Raw genomic sequence first — 19,448 nt, 5'->3', positions numbered from 1 at the left:
GATATATCATAGAATAAGACATGTGATTTCCTTCTGTTCTAAGAAGGCTCTACTCTGCTGTGCTAATAAAGATCTGTACATTTTAGCAGAAGTGCAAATTGTACATGAAAAGCTTAGTATGGCTTACACTTCTGTGATCCATGAACTGAGCACTGGAGTGTGGAGCAAAGCCAGAAAGGTATACTTTGAACTACTAGAACTGCTAGACACAATCATTCATTACCTTCAATATAATTTAAGTGCTACAGAGTCTGTTGCAGCATAAACAGATTTATCTGAAAAAGCATTAGTCTGATGGTTTGTATGCTTACTATGCAGAGGGTAAGCATCAAAAGAGGTTTAGGCCTTCCCAGTCTGCGGTTATACCGCTTGGCAGCTCAAATTGTTCGGATGACTGCCCGGGACATCGCTAATTCTTCTATATGCTGGCTGCATTGTGAATCAATAGCAATTAGTCTAGTTCACCCAGTGTCACGTACCTGGTGGTAGAGCCTGATATGCAGAGGATGGCCTCTCTTACACCTCTGACTCGAGGCCCCTGGTAGAGCAGACATGAGGCTCAGGAGTGCAGAGTCGCACGAGTGCCTGGCAGGATCGCTGACAGCAGAGTTGGACTGGAACTCCTAGTGGGACTGCGGAGGAACACAGACACAGCAGAAGACCAGGAACAGCAGTAAGCAGGAAGCTGAAACAGACTGGTACTGGAACAACACAGGCTGAGGAGCAGATGCAGCTGCAGGTGGGATGGATGCTCTCAAAGGGCTGGAGAGAAGGTAGGCACAGGCAGGCTGGTCATATACAGGCAGACAAGTCAGGAACTGATTCAGAGGCTGGAGCAGATTTAGGGTACAGGCTGAATCAGTAATAGGCTGGCGGTAAAGTAGTAGAAGGAGCAGGCAGGTGCAGAGTCAGAGACAACCCGGGGTCAGATGCAAACAGAAAGCAGGAATGTCAGGAACAAGCCGGGTCAACAACAGGAACAGATATCAGATACTGGATAGCAGGGACACACGGGGAACGCTGTAGAGCAGACAGCATTGAGTCTGGGTGTTGACCCAGTTTAAATAGCCTATTTTGGCGCCATGAACTGTTACATGGTGCGTGCGCGCAGGCCCACCTGCGGCATTCTCCTAACAGGAATTAAAGGTTCAGGATGTCTTCTGCGGCTACCATCTTAGTTGCTGGCATGCCCTTCCTGAAACCTAGGGTTATTACTGAACTCTGTGGGAGGTTTTAATCAAGAATTATACAGAAAGAACGGTAACACCCCCAAAATTGGGGTCAGAGGGCGCTGATCACCCCTGGTATGTTATAAACAAAAAAAAGAAAATGGTGTCCCCAGAGTGGGGCTTTTTACCAGCAAAGTTTAACCTGTATAATATAAATAACATTGACATGTAGAAGGTAGACTAATATTGTAAATGTTTATTAATAAAAAAGAGGATGAAATAAGTGACGCAGTGGTCAAAGACTGAGCTCCACTAAATAGGTAAAAATGTATGGTATTACATGTAAAAACAGAAATACACATATACATATAATTGTGATGCTTGAAGCATAGTATCAATACAATAAGAGATATATGCGTATAGATAGTAAAAGCCCTTTACGCGTTTCGACCCTCCCAGGGGTCTTCTTCAGAAGGTTACTATCTATTATGAAAAAAAGGAAAAAAGAAAAAAGAAGACAAGCATAAATATATATCACAATACATGATGCACTGTGTTGTGCTAAAAATAATCTGCTGTAGGCAGAGTATATATCAAAACATTGTAAGATTACACAGTTAGCAATCGAGTGATACATATTGTAACAATAAATACCTATATTAATCACAAAGGAAATCCTCTTTTAAAAGACCGGACAGGATTCCGTGCATTCTCCCATAATCTTCATGGATGTGCCGACCTTATGTGGATGGAAAAAGATGGCTAGCTCTACCCAGAACGGGGGAAGAGCAAGGAAAATGGATCCAAAGGGTAAGAAGCTTGCAAGGGATCACATCCCTATTACCACCTCCAAAACACAATAATGGAGGAAGGTATGGGTATGGGTGAACGGGATTAGGAGAGGGGGCGACCTACAGAGAAGGAAAGGATATAAGACATATGTATAAATATATGTATATATAGAAAGGGGCCCTATTCAGAAACTATCACCTCTGTATAGAGAGATAGAACATGCCCGCATGTAGTGTCAATAGTATACACACGTCAGGGATACACATGTGTGTATCCCTGACGTGTGTATACTATTGACACTACATGCGGGCATGTTCTATCTCTCTATACAGAGGTGATAGTTTCTGAATAGGGCCCCTTTCTATATATACATATATTTATACATATGTCTTATATCCTTTCCTTCTCTGTAGGTCGCCCCCTCTCCTAATCCCGTTCACCCATACCCATACCTTCCTCCATTATTGTGTTTTGGAGGTGGTAATAGGGATGTGATCCCTTGCAAGCTTCTTACCCTTTGGATCCATTTTCCTTGCTCTTCCCCCGTTCTGGGTAGAGCTAGCCATCTTTTTCCATCCACATAAGGTCGGCACATCCATGAAGATTATGGGAGAATGCACGGAATCCTGTCCGGTCTTTTAAAAGAGGATTTCCTTTGTGATTAATATAGGTATTTATTGTTACAATATGTATCACTCGATTGCTAACTGTGTAATCTTACAATGTTTTGATATATACTCTGCCTACAGCAGATTATTTTTAGCACAACACAGTGCATCATGTATTGTGATATATATTTATGCTTGTCTTCTTTTTTCTTTTTTCCTTTTTTTCATAATAGATAGTAACCTTCTGAAGAAGACCCCTGGGAGGGTCGAAACGCGTAAAGGGCTTTTACTATCTATACGCATATATCTCTTATTGTATTGATACTATGCTTCAAGCATCACAATTATATGTATATGTGTATTTCTGTTTTTACATGTAATACCATACATTTTTACCTATTTAGTGGAGCTCAGTCTTTGACCACTGCGTCACTTATTTCATCCTCTTTTTTATTAATAAACATTTACAATATTAGTCTACCTTCTACATGTCAATGTTATTTATATTATACAGGTTAAACTTTGCTGGTAAAAAGCCCCACTCTGGGGACACCATTTTCTTTTTTTTGTTAATCAAGAATTATATCTACAGAATCAGACACCTATCTATTGAAAATACAGGAAGCTTTTATTTAGCTAAGGATTTGCAGTGGTGTGGTTATCAGCCGTGACATATCAGTGGCAAATTTTTAATTCTACTCTCTAGAACAGCCTTTCCCAACAAGTGTTCTGTGGAACCTGTGATTTCTTCCAGAGGTTACTGGGTGTTTCCTAAGCAGGGAGCAGTTTCTGCCACTCAGATAAGTTGCTACTGAAACCAATGATCTGTTAGCTGTAGGACAGGATTCTTCCAACTGACCCCAAATGTAAGGAGCATTCTTCTCCTTGACCTTCTCACTAATGTATAGTGAGCTGTAGATAATGCATAGCTCCCAACTGTCCCTGATTTCGAGGGACTGTCCCTGATTCCTCCTCATTTATCCCTCATTCTGGTCTGATCTATATAGTTGTATATAAAATGCACTTTTTATCTATCAAAAAAAGTGTTTTCCAGCCCTAAACCTTTCATCTGATTTCTAAATTGCTGCATTTGTAAATTCCAAAAGCCAATATAAAGGAATAGTAGAGGTAAAATAAGCACTTGTGGGTTTAACAAATCTTGTTTTTTTTTTGTACAATTCTCCTTTAAGGGGGTGTGGCAAGGTGTGTGTCCTATGCCTGCATACTTTTGCTGATAGGTGTCCCTAATTCTCGTCTCAAAAAGTTGGGAGGTATGGATGATGGATGATGTCATTTTTAGCAGGGGTAAGCTGAGAATGGAACATTATTTCAGGTTCTTCTGTATTACAATGGTTGAGAAAGGCTGTTTAGATGTGTTCATGGGCATGTTTTATATTAACACCGAATTAACATTAACAACTGGATTTATAGTAGCTGACCCAATATGCCAGTGGTCTTGCCCTATCCCTATCAACTGGTTTTCTTTGGAATCACATCAAAGAGATCAGATGTCACAGGGCTCGGGGCTGAGGCAGAGAGGCTAAAAGAGTCTTCCCATTCTGTGTCTGTACACCTAAAACTGACCACTAGGGTTAAGCCAACTGTGCGAACACAGTTAAATGGGTTCCTTCATGTTTTTTCACCTTATTGCGTCCCCCAGGAATGGGCCCTGCTGTTAAATATTGTATCAAAAATTTTAATTACCTGCCTTTCTTAAATGGGGGCAGAAAAATTGGGCCTTTGGTTTTGGTGGTGCTAGCAAACTGTAATCCCCTGCAGTTACTCTTGTTGGGTGCAGGAGCAGACCCTGCTTAACTATTATTTAACCACTACAGATCCGCGCTATTGCCAAATGACGGCATCAGCGCGGACCTACATTTCCGGGACTACGTCTATTGACGTCGTCCCGGATACGAGCGGCCTGCGCGCCCCCTGAGGGGCGCGCGCGGCGCGCTCTGTGATCGGCGAGTCCGTGAGACTCGCCTGATCACCGATCCGTGCAAGGGGTCGATCCCGACCCCTTATCACGTGATCAGCTGTCAGCCAATGACAGCTGATCATGTGATAGAACGGAGCCGGTAATCGGCTATTATTCCTCCTCGCGCTGACAGCGCGAGGAGAGAAAAAAAAAGCCGATCACCGGCCGCCGTGATCGGGACATCAGTCCCGATCACGGCCAGCAATACAGCTGACCACCTGCCCCCTGCCAGTGCCCACCTGCCCACCGCCGTGCCATCCTGAATAAAAGTAAGTGCCCCCCATCAGTGCCCCCCATCAGTGCCCATAGTGCCCACAGTGCCACCTACAGTGCCACCCACAATGCCACCCACAGTGCCATCCAGCAGTGCCACCAACAGTGCCACCCACAGTGCCCACAATCTGCCTCAAAGGTGCTGCGACCCAGTGCCGCCCATCAGTGCCCAGCAGTGCCGCCCATCAGTGCCCAGCAGTGCCGCCCATCAGTGCCCAGCAGTGCCACCTATCAGAGCCACCTATCAGTGCCACCTATCAGTGCCCATCAGTCCCATCTATCAGTGGTACCTATCAGTGCCCATCCGTGCCACCCATCCGTGCCACTTATCCGTGCCACCCATCCATGCCATCTTATCTGTGCCCATCTTTGCCCATCAGTGCCGCCTTATCTGTGCCCATCGGTGCCGCCTTATCTGTGCCTATTAGTGCCGCCTTAACTATGCCTATCAGTGCCCACCAGTGCAGCCCATCAGTGCCCACCAATGCAGCCCATCAGTGCCCACCAATGCAGCCCATCAGTGCCCACCAATGCAGCCATCAGTGCCGCCTAATCAGCGCACTTCAATGAAGGAGAAAAATGACCCGTTTGCAAAATTTTATAACAAACTATTAAAACATGATTTTTTTTTTTTTTTTTTTTTTGCATCTTTTTTTGTTTGTTTAGCAAAAAATAAAACTCCGAGCTGTAACTAAATACCACCAAAAGAAAGCTCTATTTGTGGGAAAAAAATGATAAAAATTTCATTTGGGTACAGTGTTGTATGCCCGCGCAATTGTCATTCAAAGTGCATCAGCGCTGAAAGCTGAAAATTGGTCTGGGACTGAGGGGGGTTTAAGTGCCCAGTAAGCAAGTGGTTAAAGAATTGTAATTACATGTCCATTTTAAACAGGGGCAGAAAAATTTTGCCTTTGGTTTTGGTGGTACCAGAACACTGTAAGCCCTCACAGTTGCTCTTGTTGGGCACAGGCGCAATCCCTGCTGTGAAATATTATATCAAAAATTTTAATTACATGCCCCTGTTAAACAGGTAAAGAAAAATTGGGCCTTGAGTAGTGATGGTGCCACAACACTGTAACCCCTCACAAATACTCTTGTTGGGCACAGGAGCGAGCCCTGCTGTGAAATATTATATGAAAAATTGTAATTACATGCCCCTGTTAAACAGGGAAAGAAAAATTGGGCCTTAGGTGATGGTGGTGCCACAACACTGTAACCCCTCACAAATAATTGTGTTGGGCGCAGGAACGGGCCCTGCTGTGAAATATTATATCAAAAGTGGTAATTACATGCCCCTGTTAAACAGGGAAAGAAAAATTGGGCCTTGGGTGGTGGTAGTGGTGCCACAACACTGTAACCCCTCACAGATTCTCTTGTTGGGTGCAGCTTTGAAATATGACTGCCAGTTTCTTGACCTTCTGTGGCACCTCCTCTCCCTAGTCTAGCGTTACTCCCTTCCTCAACCTTGGGAACCAACATCTGAGACTTCAAATCTCTGCGCATCCTCCAGCAGCATATAACTGACCCTGTGTGTATGTATATATATATATATATATATATATATATATATATATATATATATATATATATATATATATTACACTGAATGCAGAGTACATATATATACACATACCGTATATGTTAATACACCGCCTGCACTGTATTAACAACTGTTTAAGGGCTTCACTGTATTATATACTGTGTACACCACCAGAAGTGTATTACAAACTGTACACACTGTATTAGATACTGTGTACACCACCTGCACTGTATCAGAAATTATACAACGGCTGCACTGTATTGTATACACCACCAGATGTCTATTAAAAATTGTACACAATGTATTAGATACTGTGTGCACCGCAAGAAGTGTATTCGAAACTATACACCACCGAATGCACTATATATATATATATATATATATATATATATATATATATATGCTACACTGAATGCAGAGTGTGTGTATATATATATATATACACACACACACACACACTAGACTGTATATATATATATATATATATATATATATATATATATATTATATTTATATATTTAACACACCGCCTGAAGTGTATCAGAAACAGTACACCACTGAATGCACTGTAGATATAGGCTACACTGAATGCAGAGTATATATATATATATATATATATATATATATATATACATATACAATAGACTATGTATATATTATATATATATATATATATATATATATATATATATATATGTATGTATGTATGTATGTATATATATATATATATATATATATATATATATATGTATGTATGTATGTATGTGTATATATATATATATATATATATATATATATATATATATATATGTATACAGTATATATAAATACACTGCCTCAAGTATATTATTATATATAGTATAGTATAAAACACAGTATACAGTACACTGTTCTACTCTCACAGATGCACAAACGGTGCAGGGACAACAATGAGGACCCAGCTAGATTGCACCAGCAGGAAGAACAGCAGCCTAGAAACTTTTAATTTACGTGTGACTGTGGTACTGATAGTCAGTACCATTATGCAATGTAATGCAATGCACTGGCTTTGTTCCACCCTTAGCCTGCTGGCGCCATAGGCCATGGCCTATTTGGGTTATGCAGAAACCTAGCAAAGCAAAAATGGCAGCCACTCAGATCAAATTCTAACTAGCAAAAGGAAGGATGCACATAAATAGGACATGTTTGTTAATGTTCAGTGTAGAAACTTGTCCCAAATTGACTCTGTTCTGCTTGAGCAGAAGATGAATGGCCTCCTCTGTTGTTTTTCTTCTAGTAAAACAAGTAAGTTACTAGTAGACATAGTGTCAGAAACTGGTGTTATAAATTTTCAGATGTCAGCACTGTATTCAGGCAGCCCCTGTTTAAACAAAGTATGTGTCAGTGGAAATTCCTCCATGCACGCTGTTAGCATGAATAGGGATATTGAATGACTTTGCTGAACAAGACAGAATCAAGTAAAATCAAAATGAATCATGTATGAATAGCCTTGGATAAACATTGTAACAAAAAATTTAGATAGAAGCAACACACCAATACTAAGAGGTCCAAATACAACATTATTCCAATACAAGTCAGGGAATAATCCAGTTTCCAATGTGTTTCTGGGGTCCAAAACACCCCCTTTATCAGGGCTTGATTGGAAACAATGTGAATAGACTAAAAGTGAACTGGACCATTAATGATATTTTTTGCATTGTGTCCCACTGAAAGTAATAACTTTACAGGTGCAGTTCACTTCTAGTCTATTCATATTATTTCAAATCAAGCCTTAATGATGGGGGCATCGTGGACCCCCAAAACATGCTTGAATAAAGTTGTATCTGGACTTCTCAGCAGTGCTGTGGGACTTCTATTTTTGTTACATTATTGTAGCAAGGTCCCAGGCCTCCTTCGGTCTAAGGAGAAGCCCCAGGGCCAGAGACAGCTTACATCCTCCTGTATATAGTAGGCTGTGAGGCATAGTGGGTGCAAGGTGGTTAAAATCATTGGGCGCCAGACACTTCTTGAGTGCAAAAGAGACTTTTATTTCTCTTAACAAACTTTTGGGGGAAAGAGTGTTAGGGTCAGGACACTCTTAAGTAGTTGCAAGTTCAATTGGCAGAGTCTGAGACTTCAATAGGAGGACGACCATGCAGGAAAAGGCATCCAGCAAGTAGCCACATCTGCACGTGCAGGAATGCTGTCTCCTATGGCAACAGTCTTTAACAGTTCCTAACACAAAGCGTAACAGTTCCTTCACTTACACTACAATCACTCCTTGTAGTTCTTCAGCCCACTGAGCTCCCAGTCTCTCACTAAACCTGCTGATTCACTGCCACTGAATCCCTTGAGCTCCTCCAATCTTTACGGTGGTATCTTCCTCAAGCGTCACCCCTGCCTCTCTGCTGGGTCCCTAGCTTGGCACTCAAGACACCCATCAAGCTGCACCCCACTGGCTTGCTCGGTCCCTGGCTTGACACACAAGGCTGCTCTGCAAGCGTCACCTCCGCTGGCTGGGTCCCTGGCTTGATACCCACTGAAGTTTCCTGATTCTTCACCGTCCCCGGTTGGTGAGAATGCTGCTCCGTACTTGCTTCAGTTACTGACTGTGGTCCCTGGTAATTAGGCAGATAGCCCCTTACTGGCGACAGCTTCCCCTCTACCTCCGACCACAACAGGTTCTCCAACCGGCAGAACCATCACTTTTGGTTGGACTGCAAGCTGCAGTCCCAACTCTAAGCTTCTCTCTTGCTCATGTGCCCAGGATAGGCTCAATCCCTGACCTAGCAACCCAGGCAGTACAACACACTTCCACCTAGACAGCCATCCAGATGCTCCAGAACAGTGATCCACTGACTCGACCCAAATATATAGGTCCTCCTAGCAGGCCAAGGGATTTAAGAAAACCCCTGCCTATTGGCTGGGATACTTCATATACCCATAATCTGATCTTGTATTGCCCTTCTCATATCTAATGCCTAGCGGCAAAAGAGAAAAGTGAAGCAATTACAGACTTATGCCGTGTACACACGGTCGGATTTTCAGACGGAAAATGTTTGATGGTAGCATTTTATCGGAAATTCCGACCATCTGTAGGCTCCACCAGACATTTTCCATTGGAATTTCCGACACACAAAATTTGAGATCCGGATCTCAAATTTTCCGACAACAAAATCCGTTGTCGGGAATTCTGATCGTGTGTACCCAATTCCGATGCACAAAGTTCCACACATGCTCGGAATCAAGCAGAAGAGCCGCACTGGCTATTGAGCTGCTATTTTCTCGGCTCGTCGTACGTCACTGCGTTCATGACATTCGGAATTTCCGACAACATTGTGTGGCCGTGTGTATGCAAGACAAGTTTGAGTCAACATCCGTCTGAAAAAATCCCACAGATTTTGGTGTCGGAATGTGCGGTCGTGTGTACGCGGCATTAGCGCGAAATCAATTGATCCTGAACAATTAGCCAAGGTAAAGGTATACCTGACAGGTAAATTTAGAAGCAACCCTGCCTAAACACCAGGGTGCTACATCACACTACAAGCCAAGGAGATTCCGTGGAGTGTAGAACTCACCTTCCCAGGATGCAGATTATTCACATTGACATCAATACTTTAAAATAGCAATAGCATTAAGATAACTTTAGTCCAGCACTATTTTTCCACTTTTTTCAACTATTGGTATAACATTGAGCATGGATCAGGCAACTGTCATCTCCTTTGTAAGATTACTCTTATGCCGCGTACACACGATCGGAAAAAGCTCTGATGGTTTTCCCGTCGGAATTCCGCTCAAACTGTCTTGCCTACACACAGTCACACCAAATTCCTACCGCCAAGAACACGGTGATGTACAACACGTACGATGGGACTAGAAAAAGGAAGTTCAATACCTAGTAGCCAATAGCTTCCATCTGGTAGTTGAATCTGAGCATGCGTGAGTTTTTGCACGTTGGAATTGCATATACACGATCGGAATTTCTGATATAAAGTTTTCCCATTGAGAACATGCTATCAAATTTTTTCTGGTGGGAATCTGGCCAGCTAAATTCCAATGGAGCATACACACGGTCGCATTTTCCGATGAAAAGCTCTGAACGTTTTTTTGCTGGCCGAAATTCCGATCCTGTGAATAAAGGTCATTTGTCTTCCTAGGTCTTGGGTTACTGAAAAAAATAGCTATTTTGAAAACAATCGCTATCTAGCTGCTTTACAAACCCGAAAGGAGGGAGTCTGTTTCAAGGGGCCTAGGGAAATGCATTTTAGCCCATTTTTTAAAATATGTGTGCTTGCTGTTGTCAGCTTTATCCTAGGTTTGCTCTTCCACTGCTGTCCATCTTTTAGTAATAAAAATAAATATCTAGTACTTCTGGATATGGGGAGTATGTGACTCACAGCCCTCCCATATAGAGGTTGACAGAGCCCTTATAATTATGTATAGTCCAAGTTAAGACTTAAAGCTTACACAGGGCTAACTCTTCCTCACCCAAAATGGAAAGGAGCATAGAGTGCCTTGCGAAAGTATTCGGCCCCCTTGAACTTTTCAACCTTTTGCCACATTTCAGGCTTCAAACATAAAGATATAAAATTTTAATTTTTTGTGAAGAATCACCAACAAGTGGGACACAATTGTGAAGTGGAACGAAATCTATTGGATATTTTAAACTTTTTTAGCAAATAAAAAAAAGTGGTGCGTGCAAAATTATTCGGCCCCCTTTACTTTCAGTGCAGCAAACTCACTCCAGAAGTTCAGCGAGGATTTCTGAATGATCCAATGTTGTCCTAAATGACTGATGGTGATAAATAGAATCTACCTGTGTGTAATCAAGTCTCTGTATAAATGCACCTGCTCTGTGATAGTCTCAGGGTTCTGTTAAAAGCGCAGAGAGCATCATGAAGACCAAGGAACACACCAGGCAGGTCCGTAATACTGTTGTGGAGAAGTTTAAAGCCGGATTTGGATACAAAAAGATTTACCAAGCTTTAAACATCCCAAGGAGCACTGTGCAAGCGATCATTTTGAAATGGAAGGAGTATCAGACCACTGCAAATCTACCAAGACCTGGCCGTCCCTCTAAACTTTCAGCTCAGACAAGGAGAAGACTGATCAGAGATGCAGCCAAGAGGCCCATGATCACTCTGGATGAACTGCAGAGAACTACAGCTGAGGTGGGAGAGTCTGTCCATAGGACAACAATCAGTCGTACACTGCACAAATCTGGCCTTTATGGAAGAGTGACAAGAAGAAAGCCATTTCTCAAAGATATCCATAAAAGGTCTTGTCTAATGTTTGCCACAAGCCACCTGGGAGACGCGTAAAAGTAACACAGCTCATCACCCTCAACACACCATCCCCACTGTCAAACATGGTGGTGGCAGCATCATGGTTTGGGCCTGCTTTTCTTCAGCAGGGACAGGGAAGATGGTTAAAATTGAGGGGAAGATGGATGCAGCCAAATACAGGACCATTCTGGGTGAAAACCTGTTGGAGTCTGCAAAAGACCTAAAACTGGGATGGAGATTTATCTTCCAACAAGACAATGATCCCAAACATACAGCAAAATCTACAAAGGAATGGTTCACAAATAAACGTATCCAGGTGTTAGAATGGCCAAGTCAAAGTCCTTGATGGCCAAGTCAAAGCTGAAAACTGCTGTTCACAAACGCTCTCCATCCAACCTCACTGAGCTCGAGCTGTTTTGCAAGGAAGAATGGGCAAGAATTTCAGTCTCTCGATGTGCAAAACTGATAGAGACATACCCCAAGCGACTTGCAGCTGTAATCGCAGCAAAAGGTGGCTCTACAAAGTATTAACGCAAGGGGGCCGAATAATTTTGCACGCCCCACTTTTCATTTTTTAATTAGTTAAAAAAGTTTCAAAAATCCAATAGATTTTGTTCCACTTCACAATTGTGTCCCACTTGTTGGTGATTCTTCACAAAAAATAAAAATTTTATATCTTTATGTTTGAAGCCTGAAATGTGGCAAAAGGTTGAAAAGTTCAAGGGGGCCGAATACTTTCGCAAGGCACTGTAGGGAAGATCAGCATGCGCAGCTGGTTTAGCTGGTATTTTAGTGAATGTATAGTGTTATCCTACATGAGTAAAGCACAGGTTCACTTTAAAGTGGTTCTAAAGCCTGTTTTTTTTTTATTGTAACCTCAAAAGTCAATTTTAATCATTAATATAATAGCTGGTGATCAGTGCTGGGACAAGGTCACCTAGAACCCAGAGCAAACATGCCAAACTGCCCCCCCCCCAAGTGTATGACTATTATGTGTCAGCAAAAACACTGAGCACTAATCTGCATGCTTACCCTCCAAGCATAATTTCTCCCTCCCTCCTCCCAGTACAAATCCGCTCCCCCCTGCTGAAATCCTTCCTCTCAGCACAAATCTTTTCCTCCTCCTGTCCCCAAAATCCCACCCCCCCCCTAAATAAATAAATCCTCTACCCCTACAATTTCTCCTACTAGTACACCCCCACTTCAAATCTGCCCTCCCAATTCCCCCTAGTACAAATCCTCTTCCCCTAAACCCCCTCACAACACAAATCCCCCTCAATCACCACTCTTAGCATCCCTGCCTCTCCCTAATTTCTCATCCTAGAACAGTGATGGCGAACCTCGGCACCCCAGATGTTTTGGAACTACATTTCCCATGATGCTCATGCACTCTGCAGTATAGGTGAGCATCATGGGAAATGTAGTTTCAAAACATCTGGAGTGCCAAGGTTCGCCATCACTGTCCTAGAACAAGACTTACCCCTAGCTGTCCGCACCCCCCCCCCCCAAATTTCCCCCTTTCAACACAAAACCTCTCCTTCCCAATCTCCTTGTGGTGCCCCCTCCACCTAACATGATACTACAGTGTCCAAGACAGATGCCCCTCCTGCCCCACCCCCCTTGTCCTGGCCTTGGGGGTGATCATGATATATTGGTCCTTGTTCAGATACTTCTGGTTATAGGGTGACAACATATGTCCCTGTCTCCCCATTGCACTCCTGTTTATCATCTTGTCATGTTATATCAAGTTGCCAATGCTAGTGTGTATTGTACAAGCATGGTCCACCATTGCAAGCACTGCAAGTGTGCTTATGTAACTTAGTTTATCTGAAAGTGATTGTAAAGGCTCGTTTTTTTTTTCCTATAAAAATAATAAACATGCTATACTTACCTTCTATGTACAGTGGATTTGTACAGAGCAGCCTGGATCCTCCTCTTCTTGGGTCCCTCTTCTGTGCTCCTGGCCTCTCCCTCCTGTTCAGTGCCCCCACAGCAAGCAGCTGAGTCACAGCTCCTTGTGTCCATTCAGACAAGCCCAGACCGGTTCCCGCCCCCTTTCTCCCCTGATTGGCTAGCTGACTTTGAATGACAGCAGCGGGGGCTAATGATGCCGCTGCTATGCCTCAGCCAATCAAGAGGGAGAATCCCAGACGGCTGAGACACTTGTGGACATCGCTGGACAGAGATGGACCTCAAGTAAGTGTTTTAGGGGGGCTACTGCACACAGAAGGCTTTTTATCGTAATGCATAGAATACATTAAGATAAAAAAAAACTTCTGCTTTTACAACCCCTTGTGTTTTGTTTTATATGATATATGATGTTAGTTTTATATGATCTACTATAGCAGGATATCTGCAGTTCCACACATATGTTTTGGGTGGATCTGATTGTTAAAGACTGAGCTATGTAGGGTCCTCTCTGTCTGGCTGATATATCACACATTATCTGGTTGATGTACTTAGTAATGGGTGCATTTGAGAATAGCATTACAGGTAAGCAAAAGGGAGTTCCCAGATTACCAGGGATGGTATCGGGGTAATCATACTCATGTGGCAGATTCTTTTTCCCAATGGGTTGTGTCAGTCCAAACTGTATTTTTTGGGCCTGGAAGCCCATTTTAATTGAACAAAAAGGAAAGTTGACATAAACATAGGTTGCCTACACCGAGGTTCTTTCTCACCAACATGAATAGTCAATTGAAAATGCCAAGCTACCTTGCTCCCTTGTCAGCAGCACCTCTACTTTTCTTCCCAGTCCCTCTGACTGTGTTGCCCAGCACTGCTGGTTCACTTGGCTCACTTAGCCTCTAGTTGTAGCGCCCTGGTGTACGGCCCACTCCTGGCCTCTGGATAGGGGTTCTCCTGACACCTGGACAGGTGCTGACCTGACTCCTGAGACAAGACCTCCAATATCCTGCCTACTGGCTGGGGCTCCTCTGACCCCTGGGTGAGACCTTCTGTCTCCAATATGGGAACTGTCTCAAAACAGGGAGCCCTGAGCTATCCTCAGTGCCCGTTCACACAGGGGCGACACGACTTACAGCGCGACTCACAGACGCGACCTGCACGCGACTTAAGCAGCGACTTGCAAAATGACTACTGTATAGAAGTCAATGCAAGTCGCCTGAAGTCGCCCCAAAAATAGTACATGAACCTTTTTCTAAGTCGGAGTGACTTGAGTCGCTCCGACTTAGAACGGTTCCATAGTACAGAACGGAGCGCAACTTGTCAGGCGACTAAGTTGCCTGACAAGTCGCGGTAGTGTGAACGGGCACTTAGGCTTAAGTATATAACAACCTTGCACACCTGTTTACTCACACAGGCTGCAGGCACCCAGTAAAATCTGGACACAGGATTGAAGGTTCCATCCCACCCAAGACACTTTGGAACCTTCAAGCTCCAGAATCTGGAGAAAACCAAAAGCACAGCTTTCTCCTCTCTGAAATGATAATCTAGAAGTTTGCATTAAGGTTTGATGTGAAGCCTGTGTAATTTTCTCCTAAATTTCCACAGTGGCCAGGCTTCGCCCTGTCACACAGGTTACTGATAAAGAGAACTGGTTTGGCTTGGTGGACAATTAAAAGGCTTGAATAAAAAAAAAAAAGAGGTACTGACCAGCCAGGTTCCGTTTATGTTCCCTATATGCAGTTCAAGCCTTTAATTTCAGTTTCAATGGGAGTGTAGGATAGCTAAAGGTTTTTTCTTAACCACTTACGGACCGATCGCTGACGCTTTACGTCGCTACTTTGAAGAGGAATACTGTTGTTATGGCCTCGGTTTCCTCTTCTTCAGCGGCGGTCCACTTTCAGATAAAAGTGGTCTCTGCTGCGAATTCGCCACAAGATTACTTTTATTGGAGAGGGGCCCCTTACCGGAGCCCTTGGTAGCGGCGGATGTGATTGTGTCCTTTTGCTGGCTTGGTATGGAGACAAGTGAGGGGAAGATGGCCCCCACCCTTCTCCATATCATTTCAGGGTGGAAGAGATGTCAAAATGTCACTTCTGCCCATAGCATAAAGGGACTTTTTTTTTAGATTTTTTTCAAATGAAAAAATGTTTATTTTATTTTTTTATTGCATTGTAGTGTAAATATGAGATCTGAGGTCTTTTTGACCCCAGATTTCATATTTAAGAGGTCCTGTCATGCTTTTTTTCTATTACGAGATGTTTACATTCCTTGTAATAGGAATAAAAGTGACCACTTTTTTTTTTAAAGGAACAGTGTAAAAATAAAAGGTAAAATATGTGCGTAGCGCCCGCATATGAAAACCGTGTTCAAACCACACATGTGAGGTATCGCCGCAATTGGCAGAGCGAGAGCAATAATTCTAGCCCTAGACCTCCTCTGTAACTCAAAATATGCAACCTGTAGAATTTTTTAAACATCACCTATGGATATTAAGGGTAAAAGTTTATCGTCATTCCATGAACGGGTGCAATTTTGAAGCGTCACATGTTGGGTATCAATTTAGTTGGCTTAACATTATCTTTCACAATATAAAAAAAATTGGGCTAACTTTTCTGTTTTTTTTGTATTTTTTCCAAAAAAGTGCGCTTGTAAGACCACTGCGAAAATACGGCGTGACAGAAAGTATTGCAATGACCGCCATTTTATTCTTTATGGTGTTCGAAAAAAATATATATATAATGTTTGGGGGTTCTAAGTAATATTCTAGCAAAAAATAAAAGTTTTTTACTTGTAAACACCAAATCTCAGAAAGAGGCTCGGTCCTTAATTCGTTAAAACAAAAATGTCATACTTACCTCCTCTATTCACAGAGTGGCCCCGATCTGCCTCTTCTGGGGTCCCTCAGCAGCACTTCTGGCCCCTCCTCTTCTCGAGTGCCCCGTTGGAGAGCCACTCTCCCTCAGGGCACTCCTGCGCGTGTGCTCCCATGTCCTGCTGCTGCGTCTATTCACGCACATAGCAGGACTCGAAACACAATCCCCACCCTCCCCCCCCCCCCCGGCTCCAGCATCATTGGATTTGATTGACAGAAGCAGGAGTCAATGACTGCACTGCTATCAATCTATCCAATGAGGACCCAAGATACCGGCTGGTGTCCCCGTCAGGGGAAAGACCGGGTTCAGGTAAGTAAAAGGGGGGCTCTGGGGGGCAACTGCATCACAGGAGGTTTTTCACCTTGATGCAAAGAATGTCATGGGTCCTTCTTAATCTTGGTGCCACATTCCTATGCAGCTTCCTGCACTACATTACAATCGCACTGCCCTTGCGATCTGCTGCGGGTGTCAGTTCAAAGTTAATGACTCCCCAAATGGAGGTCACAAACGCACTGCGTTTGTCCGCACCGGATCACAAAAGTACCATGCAATGCGGTTGCCGTGCATTTCAAAAGTTAGTATATGCACTACATTTGGTGCTGTGCGGTGCTATTTCAGCCCATTCAAAAGTAATGGGGCTGAAATTCACATTGCTCAGAACTGCATGTGAATCACACAGGAACCACACAGCATTCCTGTGCTATTCACATGCAGTTCCTAATGTGAATAGGCCCTTAATGAATAAACCTGTATGTGTTTCTGTATAAGTTGTTATACGCTGCTGTGCTTTGCTCTTAGGCCTGATTCACACCTTTGCATTTTTTGTATTTTTTGCATTTTGCAGATTTGTACTACAGTCCATTTAACATGGTTTCCTATGGAACACGTCCTGTAGAGCAAATCTGCAAAATGCAAAAAGCACTAAAAATGCATAGGTGTGAATCCAGCCTAACTGAATAAACCTGAAGGTGTTGCCTTTTCCATTAAATCCGTTGTTTGTGTTTGCTTCTATATGCAGCTTATCAGAAAACAAATTTGAGCAGCCAAATTTTCTGAAACTTATTGAAGGAGTTCAGCATTTCACATTTCTCAGGACAATTCAGTAAGTACATTGTGTTTTCATTGGTTTATCATTCTGCAACTACATCCCTGATCAAGACATCATAGGGGGTTATTTACGAAAGGCAAACACACTTTGCACTGAAAATGTACTTGGAAGTAAAGTCTTCTTTAGATCTGAGGGTGACATGCAAGGAAAATAAAAAACAGCATTTTAGCTTGCACATGATTGGATGATAAAATCAGCAGAGCTTCCAGTCATTTCAGATCTACCCCTTAGATATAGAGTGACTGCACTTCCAAGTGTACTTGCAGTGCAAAGTGGATTTGCCTTTCGTAAATAACCCCCATAGTCTTACTATTTGCAGAGTAGAAATGAATAGAATACGGATATTGTGGAAAAGCTGGAGTACTACTTTAAAAACAATTACTGATTCACCAGGACACACTAGACTAAAAACGCTCTTGAAGAGACAGTAATGCCGCGTACACACGACTGAACTTTCCGTCAGAAATGGTCCGACGGAATCATTCCGTCAGATATTACGATCATGTGTGGGCTTCATCTGACTTTTTCCTTCAAAAATTCAGACGGACCTAGAAATAGAACATGTTTCAAATCTGTCCGACGGAATCAATTTCTGTCGGAAAATCCGTTCGTCTGTATGCTGGTCCGACGGACCAAATACGACACAAGGGCAGCTATTGGCTACTGGCTACTGAACTTCCTTTTCTAGTCCCGTCGTACGTCATCACGTTCAAAACAAACAGACTTTGGTCCGTTCGTGTGTGGGCAAGTCCGTTCGGTCAGAAGTCCATCGTAACTCCGTCGAAAGTCCGTCGGAACCCCGTCGGGAAGACCTTCGGACCTTTCCTGTCTTAAAGTCCGGTCAGGTGTACGCGGCATTACTGTCTCTTCAAGAGCGTTTTTAGTCTAGTGTCTCCTGGTGAACCAGCTCCCTAGCAAGATCCACTCCCTGTACCACCTTCTTATGCCACCTTCCCACTACAGGAGTTTAACCTGGGTAAGTTCCACTGGTGTCGGCACTTGTTGGGTGAATATCGCCACTAACCCATCCTCATCCACATTACAGTGTTTGAGCAAACAGCTGCAAACAGCCATGAACTATTACAGCAACAAACTGAGGTCTCCAACCAAGTGGAGAAGGGAGCAAAGGAGTGAGTGGATCAGTGAATATACTTTGCTGGAGGTGGGTGCTAGGAGACATTGGGGGAGAATCTGGTGCAGTTGTGCATAGAAATGAATCAGTTTCTAGGTATTATTATCAAAGCTTAATTGAACAAGCTGAAGTTTATAAGCTGATTGGTTACTATGCACAGCTGCACCAGATTCCATGTGAACCAGATTTAATAAATCTCCACAACTGTCACTTTTCTCTCACTGAGCAATGTGACAGTGTCACTTTAGGCCCCTTTCACACATGCGGACATTATGTCCGTTTGCGGATGAAATACGTAGATACATGCATTCCTATGGGATAGCGGGTATCTGCGGATAAACATCCGCAGACACCCGCTATCGTCCGTCTCCGCTATTGTCCGATTCTGCAGACAGAGGAAAATCCTATTTTTCTATCCGTCTGCAGAGCGGATCGGATGAACACGGACAGACGGTCCGTGCTCATCCGATCCCCCATAGTGGAGAGCGGAGAGCTGACAGGGCGGTCCCTGCACAGTGTGCAGAGACCGCCCTGTCAGCCGCCGGGTCAGCGAGGACAAAGGAGCGATCCCCGCTGAGCAAGCGGATCATCACGGGGCAGATCATTACTGATCTGTCCCGTGTGAAAGGGGCCTAAAGGAAAAGCTTTAATGAGAGAGACATAAAAGCTGCCATTTCTATTACTTATTCTGTAAATGCTAGTTTCCTGGCTGTCATGTTTACTCATTGCATTATCATTTTGTGTTGTTTACCAGTGAGTGGCCCCGCACTTACCCTATCTAGGTTGCGGGCAGCACTTCCTCC

The 19,448-nt window shown here is 43.3% G+C and overlaps 1 protein-coding gene across 2 annotated transcripts in view; it reads left to right on the top strand.

Moving 5' to 3' along the window:
* NLRC5 (NLR family CARD domain containing 5) overlaps positions 1–19,448 on the top strand; it is a 286,405-nt gene that overhangs the window by 236,277 nt on the left and 30,680 nt on the right. For both annotated transcript variants that reach the window (XM_077454771.1, XM_077454764.1), the window contains one exon: positions 17,424–17,507. In XM_077454771.1, coding sequence (XP_077310897.1) covers positions 17,424–17,507 — 84 coding nt within the window. The remainder of the gene's footprint in view (positions 1–17,423; positions 17,508–19,448) is intronic.

This window comes from Lithobates pipiens, unplaced genomic scaffold (assembly GCF_037356315.1).
Source record: "Lithobates pipiens isolate NorthernLeopardFrog02 unplaced genomic scaffold, aLitPip1_a1.2 Scaffold_10, whole genome shotgun sequence".
Taxonomy (NCBI): domain Eukaryota; kingdom Metazoa; phylum Chordata; class Amphibia; order Anura; family Ranidae; genus Lithobates; species Lithobates pipiens.
The sequence above is the reverse complement of the archived record's forward strand: the minus strand, read 5'-3'. Positions and strand labels throughout refer to the sequence as shown.